The 20,251-nt window shown below is 39.5% G+C and overlaps 1 protein-coding gene across 1 annotated transcript in view; it reads right to left on the bottom strand.

The window, feature by feature from the left end:
* The window catches only part of COPB2 (COPI coat complex subunit beta 2), a 32,980-nt gene extending 21,806 nt beyond the window's left edge, over positions 1 to 11,174 (bottom strand). The window contains exons 1-3 of the mRNA XM_005904355.2: positions 11,058 to 11,174; positions 5,712 to 5,849; positions 157 to 243 (exon numbers count right to left, since the gene is read on the bottom strand). Coding sequence (XP_005904417.1) covers positions 157 to 243; positions 5,712 to 5,849; positions 11,058 to 11,060 — 228 coding nt within the window. The 5' untranslated portion in view covers positions 11,061 to 11,174. The remainder of the gene's footprint in view (positions 1 to 156; positions 244 to 5,711; positions 5,850 to 11,057) is intronic.
* Positions 11,175 to 20,251: the final 9,077 nt, after the last annotated feature.

Raw genomic sequence — 20,251 nt, 5'->3', positions numbered from 1 at the left:
ACACAAAAAAATATACTATAGGCTCAAGGTATAAAGTTCAGGCTTCAAAACATTGCACTAATTAACAAAAGAAAGCAAGAATCAAAATTCTGCAACTCATTTAGGTAATCACTGACCAATTCAGAAATGGGATTAGAAATTCATATGCTTACTTACCGCTCCTGTTACAACCCAATTCTTCCTTGCAACAAACTTTGCAGCTCGGACAGGAAGATCACATACTTCAAATGTTTTCACCAGTGTCTTAAAAATGTAACAAGAACATACCACTTTGAGTTATGAAAAAACAACTGAAAAATCTTTTCTGTTATATTTAAAACATCCAATTATTTAGATCACTTCTAATCTTAAAAATATTCTCTAGCTAAAATATAAAAGCAGTCGAATGGAAAACATTGACCAATCATCTTTTCTTAAACAGATTCAAACCTAAAATACTTATAAAAGAAAAAAGAAAGCAAATATCCACAAGATGAATCTCCCCATCCTCTGTGCTCCAGTCCTTCCCTACTTCTCTAGCCCCATCCTTAGCTACTCTCAGCCTTACCTTTGCTCCCATTCCCTCCACCTGAAAACCCACCCAAAGAACCTTATACTCCACTTTTACAACATAGCACTTTCATAATTACATGCTTAATGTCAGTCTTTCCTGCTAAGACCCCTGAGGGTGGGAATCTTGTTCACCACTGTATACCTAGAGCCTAAGAACAGCGGATGAAAAACAACCCATGTGTAATAAGTATTTATTGAATGAATTAGCTCGTAGTTTTGTTCTTTTAAAAATTAAACCCATAAATTCATAAAATAAACTTATAAACAATATACAATTCTTTTGTATACTTCAGCAATATACTTCCATACAGAAGCTGTTTCTTTTTAGTGATGAACTAAGTGATTTCTAATTCCTCACAGTGATTAAGATGTCCTTTAAAGCTGCTCAGAATAGAATTATATACACAGGATAGAAAGCTGCTCAGAAAAGAATGATACACACAGGATAAAGGTGGAAAACTAGAAGACCGTGCCAGAAAGAACAACAATGAATGCATTTCTTTGTCCTCCCACTTTGATACTTTGTTCTCTAAAATTCTGAAAGTCAAACTACCCCTTTTAAAAAATTATTTCATTCTTTTTTTATATATACAATTTATTTTTTGGCTGTTCTGGGTCTTCCTGCTGCACAAGTTTTTCTCTAGTTGTGGAGACTGGGGGCTCTTCTCTAGTTGTGCATGGGCCTCTCATTGCAGTGGCCTTTCTTAAAGCACAGCACAGGCGCAAGGGTGCACAGGCTTCAGCAGTTGTGGCACACGGGCTCAGTAGTAGCTGTTCCTAGGCTCTGGAGCACAGAATCAATAGCTGTGGTGCACGGGCTTAGCTGCTCTGCGGTATGTGGTACGCTTCTGGTTTGGGTATCGAATCCATGTCTCCTGCATTGACAGGTGGATTCTTTACCACTGAGCCACCAGGGAAGCCCCAAACTATCACATTTCTGTATCTGTTTCTGTACTAGAGAATAGTGAAAAGAGCATATTATGATTGATTAACCAGGTGTACCAAATTTAAAAATAGGAATTGGTTCGTAACAACTGTTGAGCCCAATCTGGCTTCTTGAGCAAGACCTCAAAGATTCTTCAGAAAAGACTGAATAAGTGGGGACATGAGCTCCAACCTGCACAATCATTACCAGCTGACTGTGATACAGACACACGTTGAGCAGGCAGAACATGCAACCTACAAGATGACATGGTAACGCACAAAAGCTCTTAGTTCAGTTCAGTTCAGTCGCTCAGTTGTGTCCGACTCTCTGCGACCCCATGAACCGGAGCACCAGGCCTCTCTGTCCATCACCAACTCCCGTAGTTTACCCAAACTCATGTCCACTAAGTTGGTGATGCCATCCAACCATCTCATCCTCTGTCGTCCCCTTCTCCTCCTGCCCCTAATCCCTCCCAGCATCAGGGTCTTTTCAAATGAGTCAACTCTTCGCATCAGGTAGCCAAAGTATTGGAGTTTCAGCTTCAACATCAGTCCTTCCAGTGAACACCCAGGACTGATCTCCTTTAGGATGGACTGGTTGGATCTCCGTGCAGTCCATGGGACTCTCAAGAGTCTTCTCCAACACCACAGTTCAAAAGCATCAATTCTTCGGCGCTCAGCCTTCTTCACAGTCTGACTCTCACATCCATACATGACCACTGGAAAAACCATAGCCTTGACCAGACGGACCTTTGTTGGCAAAGTAATGTCTCTGCTTTTTAATATGCTGTCTAGGTTGGTCATAACTTTCCTTCCAAGGAGTAAGCGTCTTTTAATTTCATGGCTGTGGTCACCATCTGCAGTGATTTTGGAGCCCCCAAAAATAAAGTCTGACACTGTTTCCCCATCTATTTGCCATGAAGTGATGGGACCGGATGCCATGATCTTAGTTTTGTGAATGTTGAGCTTTAAGCCAACTTTTTCACTCTCCTCTTTCACTTTCATCAAGAGGCTCTTTAGTTCTTCACTTTCTGCCATAGGGTGGTGTCATCTGCATATCTGAGGTTATTGATATTTCTCCCAGCAATCTTGATTCCAGCTTGTGCTTCTTCCAGCCCAGCGTTTCTCATGATGTACTCTGCATGGAAGTTAAATAAGCAGGGTGACAATATACAGCCTTGATGTACTCCTGTTCCTATTTGGAACCAGTCTGTTGTTCCATGTCCAATTCTAACTGTTGCTTCTGACCTGCATATAGGTTTCTCAAGAGGTAGGTCAGGTGGTCTGGTATTCCCATCTCTTTCAGAATTTTCCACAGTTTATTGTGATCCACACAGTCAAAGGCTGTGGTATAGTCAGTAAAGGCGAAATAGATGTTTTTCTGGAACTCTCTTGCTTTTTCGATGACCCAGAAGATGTTGGCAATTTGATCTCTGGTTTCTCTGCCTTTTCTAAAACCAGCTTGAACATCTGGAAGTTCACTGCTGAAGCCTGGCTTGGAGAATTTTGAGCATTACTTTACTAGCGTGTGAGATGAGTGCAATTGTGCAATAATTTGAGCATTCTTTGGCATTGCCTTTCTTTGGGACTGGAATGAAAACTGACCTTTTCCAGTCCTGTGGCCACTGCTGAGTTTTCCAAATTTGCTGACATACTGAGTGCAGCACTTTCACAGCATCATCTTTTAGGAGTTAAAATAGCTCAACTAGAATTCCATCACCTCCACTAGCTTTGTCATATTGATGCTTCCTAAGGCCCACTTGACTTCACTTTCCAGGATGTCTGGCTCTAGGTAAGTGATCACACCATTGTGATTATCTGGGTTGTGAAGTTCTTTTTTTGTATAGTTCTTCTGTGTATTCTTGCTACCTCTTCTTAATATCCTCTGCTTCTGTTAGGTCTATACCATGTCTGTCCTTTATTGAGCCCATCTTTGCATGAATGTTCCCTTGGTATCTCTAATTTTTTGAAGAGATCGGTAGTCTTTCCCATTCTGTTGTTTTTATTTCTTTGCATTGATCGCTGAGGAAGGCTTTCTTATCTCTCCTTGCTATTCTTTGGATCTGCATTCAGATAGGTATATCTTTCCTATTCTCCTTTGCCTGTCACTTCTCTTCTTTTCACAGCTATTTGTAAGGCCTCTTAAGGAGGCAACAAACTCAGGGATCTGCTGAGCAGTAAAAAATAAAGCAGCCATAGCACTAACAGTCATGGTTCAGGTCTACGTTAAGTGCTATGGCTGATACAAATGACCTAAGGGATGGTCTTCCTACTCCAGAAACTAAACAAGATAAAAAGGATGAAATACTACACACTCAACATATAAATCACCAATGAGAAGTAAGTAAATAAAGAAATACTTGTATGGTGCCTGACAGGTTTCATACACAATTTAATCTAATTTGATTTAATCATTCTGACAATCCTGTGAAGTAAGAAAGGCAACATATCATTTTCATTTAGGTAAGTAAATCAAGCCTCAACATGGTTAAGTCTTCCCCACATCATTTAATTAGCAGGATGGCTTCAAATTCTAACATACTGATTTTTTAACTGCTGCACCCATCACCGCAAAGAGTATATAATTCCTCATTTGAAATTCAAGAACATTTGAATTTACTCCCTAAAACCTTTTCGGCTCTTTCAAGCATCTTGCTCTCCATATACATGAGTGCCAAGTAACTTCTGTTGGTGATAAAGGAAGAAAAGCAGGGACATCCAAAACAAATCAACCATTCAATAAGACTTACTGAGTATCTACTGCGAGCCTGACTGTCAGGTGCCCACTTGAAATAACAATGGGAATTAACACTAGGAAAAGCCCTGTCCTCACAGAACCTTATTTTCTTGAAGGAAAAAAGGAAATTTTAAAAATTACCAATGAGATGAATTATGAAGGGGGAAGCAGATGGTCCTGCAGAAGGGCACAGAAGGGTACAAACACAAAGATGAAGCAAAGCAGATGACCTGAATCAAGCAGTTACATTATAGTAAAAGTAAGGGAAGTACACCTGGGCTTTAGAGCATACCATAGTGAGAGGAAGGAGAGTGAGCGATGGTAAAATGGAGCTGACAGAGGGAACCCCTAAGAAGCATGGCGGGGGTGGGGGAGGCACCAATATATCTGTTAAGCACAAAATCAGAAAGATTTTAAACATTTGGATAGAATAGATCCCCTACCCCACCAAAAGCAGTTAGCAAGCATCCTTTCCACAGCAAGGCAAAAGGAATTCACAAGATTTGAAACTGCAGAGGACAGAAATTCTGAATTAGTGATATACTGATAGGAAAGTTTATTATTCAGTAGTTCAACACATAGTTACTGAGCACTTATTGTATGTCAGGTAACATCATAGACACTGGATACAGCAGAAAACAAAATGTTAATGTGAATAAAATATCACTGGTGGGGTCCTAGTTGAATGTGCAGTCCTTACTGTTTCATTAGAATGATATAAGCTGTTAAGTTTACTTTTGAACTTGGTTCCTCCTAAGGCCTATTTTTGCCATCTTAAACCCCTCAAATGTGAATTTTATCTGGATTTTAAAAACTTAACCTTGGATGTTGGGGATAATTACTGTATAAATAGACACAAAACTGTATAGTATAGTGCTGACTATATGTTCTATACGTTGAAAGAAAAAGATTAAGGATGGCCAAAAAAGACTGGAAAAGATAAACTAAGTTGAAAAATATATTACTTACTCAGAGGAAAGCATTTAAGACAGATAATCTGTAAAGACATATTTCCACATGTAATGAAAAGCTGACTGCAAACATCTCTCTGATATTGTCTATAATCTGTATGGCTGCCTGAAAGTTATCTGCACCATGCATTATATTAAGCATGTGGGGGAAAATTAGTAAAAGTAAAAATCCCATTTTTAAGATTTTTAGAATACTCACTGAATGGCAAATTAAGCACCATTAAATACTATTATCTAGAGCAAGTGATCTTATATTGGTCAGTTTCTTCAAAGAAGAGCTAATACTACCTACATGAGAACTTAATACTTCAATATTGGATACAATGAGCCCAGAACAGTTTCTACCACAAGCTCTATCTTCATAAATGTTAGCTTATCTTTATTAAAAATACTTTGTACCAATTTATTTGGAAAAGCAGTATATATATATATATACACACACATACACACACTACCATTATATTTATTTTCTTTCATTATAAACAGTCTAAGACAGTATTTCTAATAAAGTCCTTAAAAATTTCTACCTGTGTTTCATGATTCCAAACGCACACGCTACCATTGTAAAGACTGGCCAACATCCATGGCTCTGTAGGATGCAAATCCACACTCTTAACTCGATCGGATCGAGCAGTAAGTTTTCTCTTGATATCAAGTCGCAGAGGCTAAGGAGAAACATGAAAAACAAGCAAACAAAATGTTATATTGCCATGTCAAATGAAACATGTTTGCAATCTTGAGTAAAAACAGACCGTGAGTCTGGGTGAACTCCGGGAGTTGGTGATGGACAGGGAGGCCTGGCGTGCTGCGATTCATGGGGTCACAGAGAGTCGGACACGACTGAGCGACTGAACTGAATTGAACTGAACATGCATACAAAACAATTCAGTTTTTACTTTGCGAACTGTAGCCACGGTTTAAAGTCTAAAGCACCTACTTATTCACTCATACATACAAAAAATACGACTATTTAAAAAACTTTAACTCATAGCAGCACTTGTCAAACTTTTTGGTTTACAGACACCTTTACAGTATTAATTTTTGAGGACACTAAAAAGCTTCTGTTTATGTGAAGGGTGTGAAAGGCTCAGTTGTGTCCAACTCTTTTACAACCCCGTGGACTGTAGCCTGCCAGGCTCCTCTGTCCATGGAATTCGCCAGGCAAGAATACTGGAGTGGGTTGCCATTCCCTTCTCCAAAGGATCTTCCCAATTTAGGGATCGAACCCGAGTCTCCTGTATTGCAGGCAGATTCTTTACCGTTTGAGCCACCTTATTTATGTAGCTTATATTTATTAATATTTATCATGTTAAAAATTAAAACTAAGACAACTTTAAAATATTCATGTATTAATTCATTTTCAAAAACAAACTAAACCTATTCACGTTAACTTAGACAAAATAACTACAGCTTTGAAAGAAATTCAGTGATAAGAGTAGCAATGTTTACAGTTCTGCAGAACTCTTTAAATTCTGACTTAACAAGACAGTTCATTTCTCGTATCTACTTTGGCCCTCAATATGTTGTGATATGTTGTTCTGGTTGATACATGAGAAAAAAAAAAAAAAAAACTGGCTCATAGATACAGAGAACAACAGATTGGTAGCTGCCAGAGGTGGAGTGTAGAAGAGGGAGAAATAGGTAGAGGGGGTCAAAAGGTACAAACTTCCACTTATAAAGTAAATCATGGAGATGTATTGTACAGCAAAGCAGTTAATACAGTGTTGTGTATTTGACAGGTGCTAAGAGAGTAGATCTTAAATGTTCTCATTACAAGAAAAAAAACACAAAAACACACAATTTTATAACTATGTATGGTGACAAATGTTAACTGGACTTATTGTGGTGATTGTTTTACTATATATAAATATCAAATCATTGTATTAGACACCTAAAACTAACATAATAATATGTCAATTATACCTTTACTATTTTTTTAAATTGAATTCTTCAGAGAATCGTAGATGTATTTTGGCAACAGTGTTATTATAGTAAATGCTAGACAATGTAATGTGGGATCAATAAGGGCCATGTCCATGAAGGGCTCTGGAGTCAAATGGGAATGTTTATAATATTTTAATGGATTTAAGTTATAATAACCAAATGGAAATTAGAAGAATTTTGAACCAAAGCTAAAATACTCTCTTGTCATAAATACTAAGAGTTTAAAACAGCATTTTTCAACCTGGATTTGTCATCCGAACCACAGAAAAAAAAATGATCTGAATAACTATTTTCTCAGTTCTTCCAAGGATGGCTTTTTAGGAGAAAAGTTAATTCATTATACACACTGATGGCTTATGGCAGTAGTCTCAGTTCTCTCTTGGAAGCAGATATGAGGAAGACTGATTTAAAACCTGTTTCTCCTTCAGCAGGTTTTAAACACAACCTAAGAGTTTACTTGGCAAGTTTAGTTACCATCAAATTTTTATTTTTGCTATCTTCTGTGATGTTCATGAATGGGAGAGAAATTTAACATTACTTTTCTACACAAATGAAGCATGCTAAACGATTTCAGCAGAGGTAATTTCCTGAGACATAGCAAACACCTCACAAAGCTCTTATTTATTGTTTTGGACATCTATTAAATCTGGGTCACTGACTACTTCAAACCTGGTTCTCACTTCTATAAATGCCTCCCCTACTTCTGGCAACAACCTCCACCTCTTACTTTCCTTTAAAAGATCTAAGTTCTCTGGCTCTTCACAATCGCCACAAAAATGTCTTCTCCATCTCAAACTTTCTACTTTTAAACCATTATTTTCACATTCCTTCCTGAAGCAGGACTTTTTCACTTCATCTATTTCTGAATCTTGCCCCATTAATTACCTTCACAAATATTAACTTTTTTTCTGGTCTCTCCATAGTTGGCAAACATGATGTGTCTATTATATGCCAGGAATCATGGTGGGAGTTTAACATAAGCCAGCATATCTCATACTTTTTCTCCAGCCAATGAGGAAATTGTACACTTTTAAACTATGCACATTTTACCATTAAAAAATGTTTTAAATGATTGATTACTGAGTAAAAGTGAAGGTGGCCCAAGGTACAAAGCAATACCAGTATAACAACATGCCCCTAGTGCACAATCTCAAGAGCCAAGGGCTCTTGCTGCATTTCTCCCAATATTTTAGTGCCTACTTTGAATGAGACATCGTACTAGGGACTGTGGAATACCAAGACGAGTAAGGTACTCATAAAAGTGACTGAAAGTGGCTCAGTCATGTCTGACTCTTTGCGACCCCATGGACTATTCAGACCATGGAACTCTCCAAGCCAGAATACTGGAGTGGGTAGCCTTTCCCTTCTCCAGAGAATCTTCCCAACCCAGGGATCAAACCCAGGTCTCCAGCATTGCAGGTGGCTTCTTTACCAACTGAACCACAAGGGAAGCCCAAGAATACTGGAGTGGGTGAAAATGAAAGTGAAGTTACTCGGTTGTGTCTGACTCTTTGCAACCCTAAGGACTGTAGCCCACCAGGCTTCTCCATCCATGGAATTTTCCACTGGAGTGGGTAGCCTTTCCCTTACTCCAGGGGATCTTCCCAATTGAGGAATCGAACCGGGGTCTCCTGCATTGCAGGCTGATTCTTTACCAACTGAGCTATCAGGAAAGATACTCATATTACAGCCTTAACTCTAAACATCTCCTTGTATCTCCCCAAGGCCGAAGGCATTTAGGACTTAGCTTAAACGTCACTGCCATCATACAATCTTTTGGATTACCCTACTAGAAGTATCCTTTCCTGCAGGATCCTACAGAATTTAACGTTTAATATTTGTGCACGTCTCTTTTTGGTTTCTAGAGTAGATGCTCCTTAAGAGCTCATTCATGTGCAATATTCAGCACTTTATATATTTGGGTATGGGAGGCTTCCGTGGTGGCTCAGCACTTAAGAATCTGCCTGCCAATACAGGAGACATGGGTTCAGTCCCTGAACTGAGAAGATCCCGTGGAGAAGGAAATGGCAATTAACTCCAGAATTCTTGCCTGGAAAATCCCATGGACAGAGGAGCCTCGGTGTGTCCATGGGGTCACGTGACTGAGCGATTAAACAACAACAAAAGAGGTTTAAGAACAGATAGGATAATCAAGATCTAAAGAATCATGATGCACTCAAGCTTCAGTTCCACTGCTCATCTCAAATGCATGACAGTGGGCAAGTTTACTTAACTTCCCTCAGGTTTGATGTATACAAAACTATTGACTACTATCTATCCCTTAGTGTAATGAGAATTAAATTCAGTATTAAGCAGTAAGAACAGTGCCTTGCCTATTTTAACCACTCCATGAACATTTATAACTCACTCTCCCACCTGCTACGAGAATTAGGAAGCAAATGTTTAGCAAAATCCATGGCACACAGTAAATGCTCTATGGTAAATGAGTGAACAAATTTACATTTAAAATCTTTTGTAAAAGATTTTAAATGTATTAAAGAATGAAATATTTAATTATAAAAATACTCTTAAAAATCGCAAAAGAAAACTAAATTAGGCAGATGCAAGGGGCTGTTTCCAAAAATGTCCATTTTGAAAACCACAGCACACTCCAGAGCAGGTCCTTGGTAATACAAGGTAGGAGGACTCAAGTTTTGTTCTGGGGCTCTTATCTGGGGACCCAAGAAGGCTCATGAATGAGTATTGGTGGGTGAGAGTATCTGTGAGTGAGCCCATTAAATTTTTATGTTTATGCATTTTTATGGAAATATTCATAATGTTCACAAGTTTCCCCAGGGAATCAACTTCTGTTGCAGTTAAAACTCTGCAGCAATTAGCCTTAAACTTTTTTCCCCCCTTTTAACTGCAAGGTGAGGGACCTGGACTTATTAATCCCTAAGGTCTTCAAGCTCCAAAATCTCTGAACCTGTGTTGCCTAACAAGTTAAAAAAAAAAAAAAAAGGCAAGAAAATGTTTAAATACAAAATACACAATCTCTTGCATGCTTTTGGAAAGAAATTCTCACACTATCGCACTGTTTTTCTTACTATTATAACTTAAATGCAAAAATATTTTAGCGCATATTTGGGGGTGATAATAAAAAAACGGTGTGATGATCTGTCATTTGTCAAAAATGCTGTATGACTGTCATTCTTCAGTTCAGTCACTCAGTCGTGTCCGACTCTTTGCAACCCCATGGACTGCAGCACGCCAGGCCTCCCTGTTCATCGCCAACTCCTGTTTACTCAAACTCATGTCCATTGAGTTAGTGATGCCATCCAACCATCTCATCCTCTGTCGCTCTCTTCTCCTCCTGCCTTCAATCTTTCCCAGCATCAGGATCTTTTCAGGGTCATTCTTCAGTCACTATATTTGCAAATGCAGACAAGCAGGCCAACCAGTTTTATAAAATACGTCCCAACTCTTCGCTTCTCCCTTGACACTTAAGCTGGGATTCCAAAGCATCTGAAATTCCACTTTTGACTCTATAGGATCCATTCACATTTCGAAAGGTGGGGGGATGGGGGCGCCTCCCTGTTTAAGTTCGTAGTTTGCGGCATACTATACCAAAACAAGCAGAAGAGTGCAAAATCAGCTGTCACCGTTTTAAAGGCACAATGAGGTAGTTTCATCAAAACCTACAGAATTCAACATTTTCGGCTTCCTATATTTCCCTACACTGCAAACCGCAGAAGCTCTAGCAAACGTCGTAAGCACCGAAATCAGGGACCCTCCAGGCACTGTCTTCCCAAACGACCTGCCGCCTCTTCCCTTCCAGAATTCAAACTGGACCAGGACCCCTCAAGGCCTGAGGCGGTGGCTGCAGCAGGAACCCAGGCCGCGGACAACTGCGGGTCCCAGGCCAGGAGCCCCAAGAATTGGCCTTGGCCACATGGGGCCCCACTGCCTCCTGCAAGGCCTGGACTTACCATGGCTCCGTCGGTCCGAGCCCGGGCGCCCTCACTCGCTACAGACCAAGAAGTCCTGGAGAAACCCACCGACCCGCTGACCAGGCGACTGACTGACGTGGAACTTCCGGGCGGAGTTCTCGCGATAGTAAAGACCAGAGCGAGCGCCTGCGCAATGTCGGCGCAGGGCTGGTTTCCTAAGCCCCGCCCCAGTTTCCTAGGCAACAGGGCCTCCAACCTGCCCTAAGCGGACCTGGCGCCTCCGGAGAAAGCGGGGTGTGGCCTCTAGAATCCTTTGCAGTGCCTTGGGGCAGCTCATAGTGGAGTAGAAACAAACTGAGAGTTAAAAAAAAAAAAAAAACAAGAAAAAGCGAAATGCTACTTTCGAGTGCTAACGGCCGGAGAAACTCCCCCACAGTGGAGTTGTGTCACAGGAGCTGAGAAGTTCTGTCAGAGGGAGAGGGCGGAGGAGAGAAGGGAAGATGAAGCGAGGCTCTCAGCCCACTTTTACCTTGGTCGGCCTGAGAATGAGGCCCATGTAGTCCTTTCCCGGCCCTGCTCGGGGCACCGATTTCTGTTGGAAAGATGTGGGCGGCTTTCAGGGCTGAGCTTCATACTTCTGAGATCGAAGGGCAGCGAAGAGTCTTCAGCTTTGGAGCTCCCCCAGAGACCTGGCTGCGATTCATGGGGTCGCGAAGAGTCGGACACGACTGAGCGACTGAACTGACTGAGGAGATAGGAGTATCATCACGGCCTGCAGGATCTCCTTTTGTCGAGCATCGACCTCATTGTTCATTCATTTATAATTATATATCAATCTTCGGCTATGTGCCAGAATACTTTCCTCTCACCTTCACATCAAATCTGAATTACCTCCATATTACTGATGAGGAAGTCAGTTCAGTCAGTTCAGTTGCCCTGTCCTGTCTCTGATCCCATGGATGGCAGCACACCAGGCTTACCTGTCCATCACCCACTCCCGGAGCTTGCTCAAACTCATGTCCATCAAGTCGGTGATGCCGTCCGACCGTCTCATCCTCTGTTGTCCCCTTCTCCTCCTGCCTTCTATCTTTTCCAGCATCAGGGTCTTTTCCAATGAGTCAGCTCTTCACATCAGGTGGCCAAAGTATTGGAGTTTCAGCCTCAGCATGCGTCCTTCCAATGAATATTCAGGACTGATTTCTTTTAGGATTGACTGGTTTGATCTTACAGTCCAAGGGACTCTCAAGAGTCTTCTCCAATAGCACAGTTCAAAAGCATCAGTTTTTTGGTGCTCAGTTTTCTTTATGGTCCACCCTCCATCCATACATAACTACTAGAAAAACCATAGCTTTTACTCTATGGACCTTTGTTGGCAAAGTAATGTCTCTGCTTTTTAATCTAGGTTGGTCATAGCTTGTCTTCCAAGGAGCAAGCGTCTTTGAATTTCAGGAAACCAATGAGGAAACTAAAGTTCAAAGAAGTGTCCCAGCCAAGGCCACACAGTAAATCGTAGAGTTAGGATTTGGTATGTCCTCAAAGTCCTGTGCTCTTTCTCCTCCACTGAAATACATCTTCATTAAGGTAGTTGAACTCTAGCATAAGGACCTGAGCCGTAGGGATTGCAAAATGAACTGCTAGAGCATTTGCCTACCACTACCTTCTGAGTTCCCACTTTTTAAAATAAATTTAGTTTTTAATTTTCTAAACACAGTGGGCCAAATAACTTTGACCTTTTGCTACACGTAAATGTGTAGCAAAGGCCTGAAAGTAGCCTTGGAGCTTTTGTAGACCTTTAAATTATCAGAAAGGAAAAGAGTTTGTGTGTGTGTGTGTGTGTGTGTGTGTGTAGAAAGTAATATTCAGAGGGAGACATATAGACTCTGCATCAAGTAATTTGGCTTTTAGCAGGAGCTTTATTGCTAATGTAATTTCTTTGTGGGTCTTAGTGTTCCTCACCTTAAAAAAAAAAATGTTTGTACATCACTAGGCACCCAAGAGTTTACCTAGTTGGTATTGATGAGAGGCTTAGCCCCAAGTATCATACTCACTTGGACTATATATTTTCCATTAAGTTCTGTAGTTGTGCATTATACATTATTTCATGTAATGTACATACTGAATTTGTACTATATCCAAAGCACTATACTAGATGCTGCCTGAAGATTATACCTCTTGGATTTGGGTTGAAAGAAATTTCATTTTAAAGGAATAAGATTCTCAAATATGAACCAATACATAAAATTACATTATGTGTGTGTGTATCCCTGTATGTTCAATTGTGGGTTTAAAAGTAAAGAGTAAAACCATTTACTCTTTGGTTTAGAGAAGACTAGAAGGTTAGAAAATAACTCTGGGGAAGAAAATAAATAGGAACAAGCTTAGCAAATTGATAAATGGTTTCCCAAAGATTGGACACAATTGGATTTCTGGGGTGACTTTTCAACTCTTCCTTTTTCCAAGTGGAAGCTCACTTGTGCTTCTATTAATACCCTACATACATCCTTTCCTCCCTTTTCTGTTCCCACCCCTTCATTAAAAGTTGAGGAAGTGAGAATAATTCCTTGAGGAAAAATCTAGTTGGTATTTTTAAAATATATACATGTCTCATCACTTAGCAAACTGGTGAGTAGAAGAATAAGAGCCTAGTTTCTCCCTTCAAAGGGAGTACAATTTAAGAAACTTCTGTGGAAGTCCAGCAGTTAAGACTCTGCACTTTCAATGCAGGGGTGAAGGGTTTGAATTCTGATCAGGGAACTGAGATATCCTGCATGCTGTGTGGCCAAACTAAAAGGGATTACAAATTTATAAGAAGTACGAGTGAAAATACTCAGCATAAAATATCCAACTGGGGAGATAATTTTTATAAGGAGGCAGAATTTGAGCTGGACTTTTGGACCACAAAAAGTCTAGTTTGCTTGAAGAATGGTATTCTTTAGAAGTGCATGAAGCAGATGGCTAGAAAGAAAGGATGGTGCTAAAATCCGAAAATTTACTGAAATAGGAATTGGACTTTGATTCAGTAAGCAGTTGGTAACAATTAAGCCAGAAAATTAACATGTTTATGTATGTACTCTGTAAGATTTATCTTTCATTGTTGTGTATGAAGAAATGGATTGGAACAGTGAGACAAGTTTGGAGGAAGTGGGTATGGAAATAACAGTAATATTGAATAAATTTCATTGAGTGCTTACTTTTTTAATTGAAGTATGCACTTTGCATGCTACAATTTATATAGTAATACTAACATATAGTCATTATTTTCTTCAATTTGTAACTTCACAGGCAGATTCTTTACTGTCTGAGCCATCAGGGAAGCCCAATAGATGAGACTGAAGTGGGTTAGCATGCCCTCCAGAGGATCTTCCCGGCCCAGGGATTGAACCCATTCTCTTATGTCTGGCAGGCAGTTCTTTACCACTAATGCTACCTGGGTAGCCCCCAATACATGAGACGATGAAGCCCAAATGGGTTAAATAATAAGCTCTGTGCCACACTGCTCAAGAGCTGGTGACATACTTGAGATCTGAACCCAAGTTTATTTCCAAAATGACTGCTTTTTCTACTGGACTATGAGTTTTTTCTTTTTCACTAAGAAGTTAGAATCAACAAGATACACAAATGATTTGACTTTGTTTTGAAGTTAAGGGATTGGGAGATATTCTAATGCTAATATTTTGAATCTCGTGAACCAAGAGGAATATCTTTACTTAGAGGAAGAAGTGGAGCCAGAAAATGATACAGAAAAGGCACAATTAGAATAAGACAGCAAGAAAAACTGTATGCTACAGAAGGAAAGGGAGATAGAATAGAATAGGGTGACTTATAATCATTCAATTCATTGACAGTAGTCTAGATGGCTTTAGAGAATTTAAGGAAACTTGGTTTTGGGGGGGAAAAACTATTGTCAGTATCCATGGGGTCGCTAAGAGTCAGACATGACTGAGCGACTTCACTTTCACTTTCATGCATTGGAGAAGGAAATGGCAACCCACTCCAGTGTTCTTGCCTGGAGAATCCCAGGGATGGGGGAGCCTGGTGGGCTGCCGTCTATGGGGTCCCACAGAGTCGGACACGACTGAAGTGACTTAGCAGCAGCAGCAGTAGCCTTAAAAAATTTTTTTTCAGTCAAGTAATGCTAGAGGGAATAGGTTTGCAAAGGATTAAGAAATGATTGAATGATAAAGCAGTGAAAGTGGTGAGTATAAAATATTTTACCAAAAGTTTAGTCATGAAAAGACAAATGTTGATGTCTCACTGAAAGTGGATTGATTGTTCCTGTATTTGGGGTGTAGTTGACATTAATTACCTAGTGATAACTACTCCACATGGATAGAGTAAACCTTTACAGTATTGAGTAGGAGCTAGCAAGACAAATGTCAAAGGGTATATGTAGGGCATTTTAAGTGGAAGGACTTGAGAGTTCGATTTTTCCAGAGAACTAAAAGTAGTTAAGCATGCTTGGGCCAAAGAGTAAGAAGGGAGAGGATTGAGAAATGGGACAGGAAGATAGATGAAGCTCAGATCCTGAAAGTCCCTGACTGCCAGGGTAAGAAGTCAGGACTTTACCTTGAAGGCTCTAGGGAACCATTGAAGAATGTCAAGTAGGGTAATCTTCATGCTCTATTACTGATTCATCATTGCATGTCAGTTACTTTTCCTATTAAAGGAAATGTTAAGGTTCTCAGGTGGATTTCTTCATGAAGTGAATGGGTCTTGACCACATAATCACATACTAACCAGCAGGAGACTAAATTGAGTTGGAGAACCACTGACTTGTCTTCTAAGAAGAATGAAACTTACGGTTGCCTGACACTAGAGGCAAAGTTTTGACTGATTGCAAAAGCATTGTTCGACTACAATATGCTGTACACTTAGTATGATTACCTTCCAAAATTTTAAAACTTGTTAAATTTACTCCATGCCAGCTTGTTGGGGGATTTGGGGTAGATGGAATGATTTCTTTTGTTTACCTGAAAGCATAAATATCCAGATCGTTAGTCATGTTTTGATTTTGATACAAGTATAGCTTTACCTTTTTAAAAATTGCATTAGCCTCATATCTTTTAGATTTCCCTGGTGGCTCAGATGGTAAAGTGTCTGCCTGCAATGTGGAAGACCCAGGTTTGATCCTTGGGTTGGGCAGATCCCTTGGAGAAGGAAATGGCAATCCACTCCAGTACTCTTGTCTGGAAAATCCCATGGACGAAGGAGCCTGGTAGGCTACAGTCCATGGGGTCGCAAAGAGTTGGACACGACCAAGCGAGTTCACTTTCAAACCTTTTTAATAAACATGTTTAGAGGAGGCAGAGTTTAAAGTGAGATTTGAATGAATAAAGGGGGTGATTTCATAGGTGGGAATTGCTAGACATTGAAAATATGGCAGCAGAGTTTTGGGAGTTTGTCATTTAGTGACCTGTACAGCTGTCCACACATTAGACTTTCTATCAGTTCTTCATATGTGGGGTGCTAAGACTATCCATGGTTAAGTCATGACCAGCAGGTTCTGGAGACTCTTTTTGGCTCAGGGTGGTCTTGTGGAATGAACTCTCTGGGTCTCAATTTTGTTACCTACAAAATACATTTATTTTGGAAAAATGAACTCTAAACTCCCTTTCTATTTAGTTTCTTTAGAATTTTAAGTCTGTGATTCTATATTCTTTTCAAATGAAATGGGTGAAGGGAGTGGGTGCAGGATATATTAATAGACTTTTTTTTTTTTTCATTCGGGTGCCAGTGAAGTAGCTCTTTCTGCATATTTTATAGCATGCATTGCTCTTTTTTTTTTTTTCGGGAAGTCACTTAAGTCAGCAAATTTTTGTTGAAGCTTTATTATCCTTGGAACAATGCTGTATACGCTTGAGGATCCCCAGGGAATATGCTTTGACAACCAATGTTTAACTTTCTTTCCAGAGGAAAGATTTTACAAAGTTTTATATAAGCAAATTGATCAGTTTAGAACAATTATGTTTCCTTAAGAATTAGGTCCTTGTAAATGATAGTTCTGCTTATAAATAAATGAATAATAATGACAGATAGCCTGAATATCAGGCATATAGCAGTTACCTTTAAGTTAATTGAAAAAAAATTTAATGTAAAGGTGAAATATCTGGAGTGACAAGGCACTGCACAGTAAAATTTCCATCAAATTGCCTTATTCCACTTTCTTCTAAAGAATTTGTCAGCTCAAGTTGATCTAAGGGCATTACTTGATTTGAATTCAAATGCAGTTCAAGCCCCAAGGTTTAAAAATGGAGTCCTTGGGCTCTGAGCTCATGATGTTTTTGTACCTGAAGATGATAATCCAAATCACGTTGAGCCGCACTGTTTCAGGACTTTGCATTTGATGTCAAAGCAACTTCACATGGATAGTGCTTGATCCGTTCACTAAAATCTAAATAGAAGAAGAAAGTGTTTTCTTTGCTAAATATGGCCATACTTTGGTGCCTCTGACATTGACAATGAATACAGATATAACTTTATCCTGAAAAGATTTACATATAAAGTGAATGTTAATTGAATCATATATATATATATCCATACATATATACAGATGTATTTACATATAGAGGTAAAGTCAGTATCTGAGGGAGTTAGAAAAAATTACAGGTGTTTTTGGTTATTTATATTTTCTAACTTTTATGAATGTAAACTGTATAGTAAAGAAAATAAATTACTTTATGCAAATGTAAAATGTAGCAAAGGAGCTTGTCATATGAAGGAACCTTAGTTTCAATCTGACTATAAAGCAAATAAATACATCTTATTTTCTGCATAAATCCTGCTTTTCATTTTATAAAGTCCATTTGAGTTGCAACTCAACTTTTGAGTTGCAAAATGGTATAGTCATATCCAGGCAGTTGCCAAAGCAGAATATGCAATACCTGTCTGAGGGTTTTGAGAAAGGTTTTTTTTGCTAAGGTGTATTCCTCATAGAATACAGGGAAGCAGCTTTGTTGAAATGTTTGAAGTTGTGGGCAGGGGTGGGGCAAGATGAGGCAGTGATCAGGGAGGAGAGGAAGAATGAGACCCACTAAGGAGCCTGGTGGAAGGGCTAGAAGGGTTATATTTAGCAGGTATGTATTAGGATGCCAACAAATGTATTAATATACCAATTATTAGATAGCTGCTACCTTGAATGTCTCTATCATCTTAGCTGAAGCTGATCAAGTGTCTCCCCTGGGTTTTTCCCTATTGTAGCCACTAAAGGAGTAACAACATACTCCCCTGAACTTATGCAATAGCCAGCAGCTAGTCTGGTATTAGGCATCTCTTCTAATTGATGAGTGCTGATATCTTAGTATTCTGAGTATCAACTCTGCCTGTAAGGTAAGGATAATGAGCTGGTCCTTGCTGCATCTATTTGAGGAATCAATGAAAGGAGAAAGCAGGTATTTTAAATTATAAGGTAAGCCTGGTTGGTCTTTGGCAACTTCAGCCTCTCAAGTATCCTCTCCTCCCTTTCCCACCAACTCTGTGTGCCATTACAGGGCCTTGTTCTATGACTTTCTCAAACAAAACTCATCACCTAGCCCATCATATTAAAGTGCAATCAACCAACATGGGTTTTTCAGGCCCCTCTCAGAGTGTCAAGAATTTTATGGGGGACCACATTCTAGGGAAAGGGACCAAATTCATTTTTTTCTTTTCTTCCCAAATTCATTCATTTGTGGTTTTGTATAGAATTATAGGTTTAGCACTAATTTTCTCTGAGCACATTAAAGCTCTATCAGTCTTCCCTCTTGCTGTTAAAAGTCCATTGTCAGTTCCTTCTTTGAAGATAATCTTTTTTTCCTCTGATTGTTTTAAGGTTTTCTCTATGTCTTGATTTTATGAAGTTTTAGTATGAGCTGTTTAGGAATGGGTTTTATTTTGCTGGAATCTACTGAGTCTCTTAAATCTGAGAATAGGTCTCTTTTATCAGTCCTGAAAACTTCTTGACCCCATCTGCTTTTCGCTCTTTTATATCTTCTAGCGTGCCAATGTTTGCACCAACCTTGTACCACATTTCCCATGGCTTCTACACACTTCTTTAGCCAGTGTGAATTTTTTCCATTTTCTTCTCTCAGTCCTGCATTTTGTATAAGGTCTTCTGACCCCACCTTCCCGTTCTTCATTTCTCCCTCATAGTATCACCATGTTGTCAATGTGATCATTGAGTTTAAAATTTCAATTATTATCTTTATTTTTAGTTTGGTTCTTTTTTTCAGATATAGTATGTAATTTTTCATAGTCTCTGAATAGTTATTTTCATGGTTATTATTTATTTCCATGAACATGGAAGCCTGGGTTTTAAAATCTGGCTTTAATAGCAGAAGTATGTGTGGGTTTATTTCTTCTCTCTGTTGTTTTGCTGGTTCTTGTTTCCTTGATGCTTAGTCATCTCTGATTGGATAACTAGTCATTGCCTTTAAATTGTTGTTGTTTAGTCGCTAAGTTGTGTTAAACTCTTTTGTAATCCCATGGACTCTAGCCCACCAAGCTCTTCTGTCCATGTGATTTTTCCAGGCAAGAATAGTTGGAGCGGGTTTCCATTTCCTTCTCTAGGGGATCTTTTCAACTCACGGATTGAACCTCATCTCCAGTATTGGCAGGCAGGTTCTTTACCCGTGAGCCACCAGGCAAGCCCATCTTTAAATTATTTAGGGGGATATCTGAAGCCTGGTTTAGATGCGTGCCCTTCAAAGAGGCTTTATTTGGTTTTGCCATGCACCTGATAGCAACTGAGATCTATTCACACCAAATTCATGACTTAAATGCCTCTGTCCCACCCAGGTCAAGTGTACCCACAGTACAAATCCACAACAGGGTATTCTGTGGCTATCCCTTCTTAAAGACATTTAGTTCCTTTTCTTTTGAATTCTTTTGCCTTGCTTATAGCCATGGTAGGGTTTCCTGCAGTCCCCTGAGGTTGATGGGTAGGAGGAGGCAGCTTTATATCTGGTTTATCCTCAGTCTGTATGTGTATTGATTTGGGGAAAGTGAGACTTCAGTTTCGGTGAGTCTCAGGCTTTGACATGTGCCCATCTAGCTCCTACTGGTCACAGCAGTAATAGCAGATGATCTTAGGAGTTCTGATCATCCCATAAGTCTTCCTTCCTACCATTTTGATAGAGGTTTTCATTCAGATATTGACCCAAGGTTGTTTTCGTTTGTTTTTTTAATTGGAGGATAATTGCTTAACAATGATTTGTTGGTTTCTGCTATGTAACAACATGGATCAGCCATAAGTATAC

Source organism: Bos mutus, chromosome 1 (genome assembly GCF_027580195.1).
Source record: "Bos mutus isolate GX-2022 chromosome 1, NWIPB_WYAK_1.1, whole genome shotgun sequence".
Taxonomy (NCBI): Eukaryota; Metazoa; Chordata; class Mammalia; order Artiodactyla; family Bovidae; genus Bos; species Bos mutus.
This window is presented reverse-complemented; position numbering and strand designations above follow the sequence as displayed.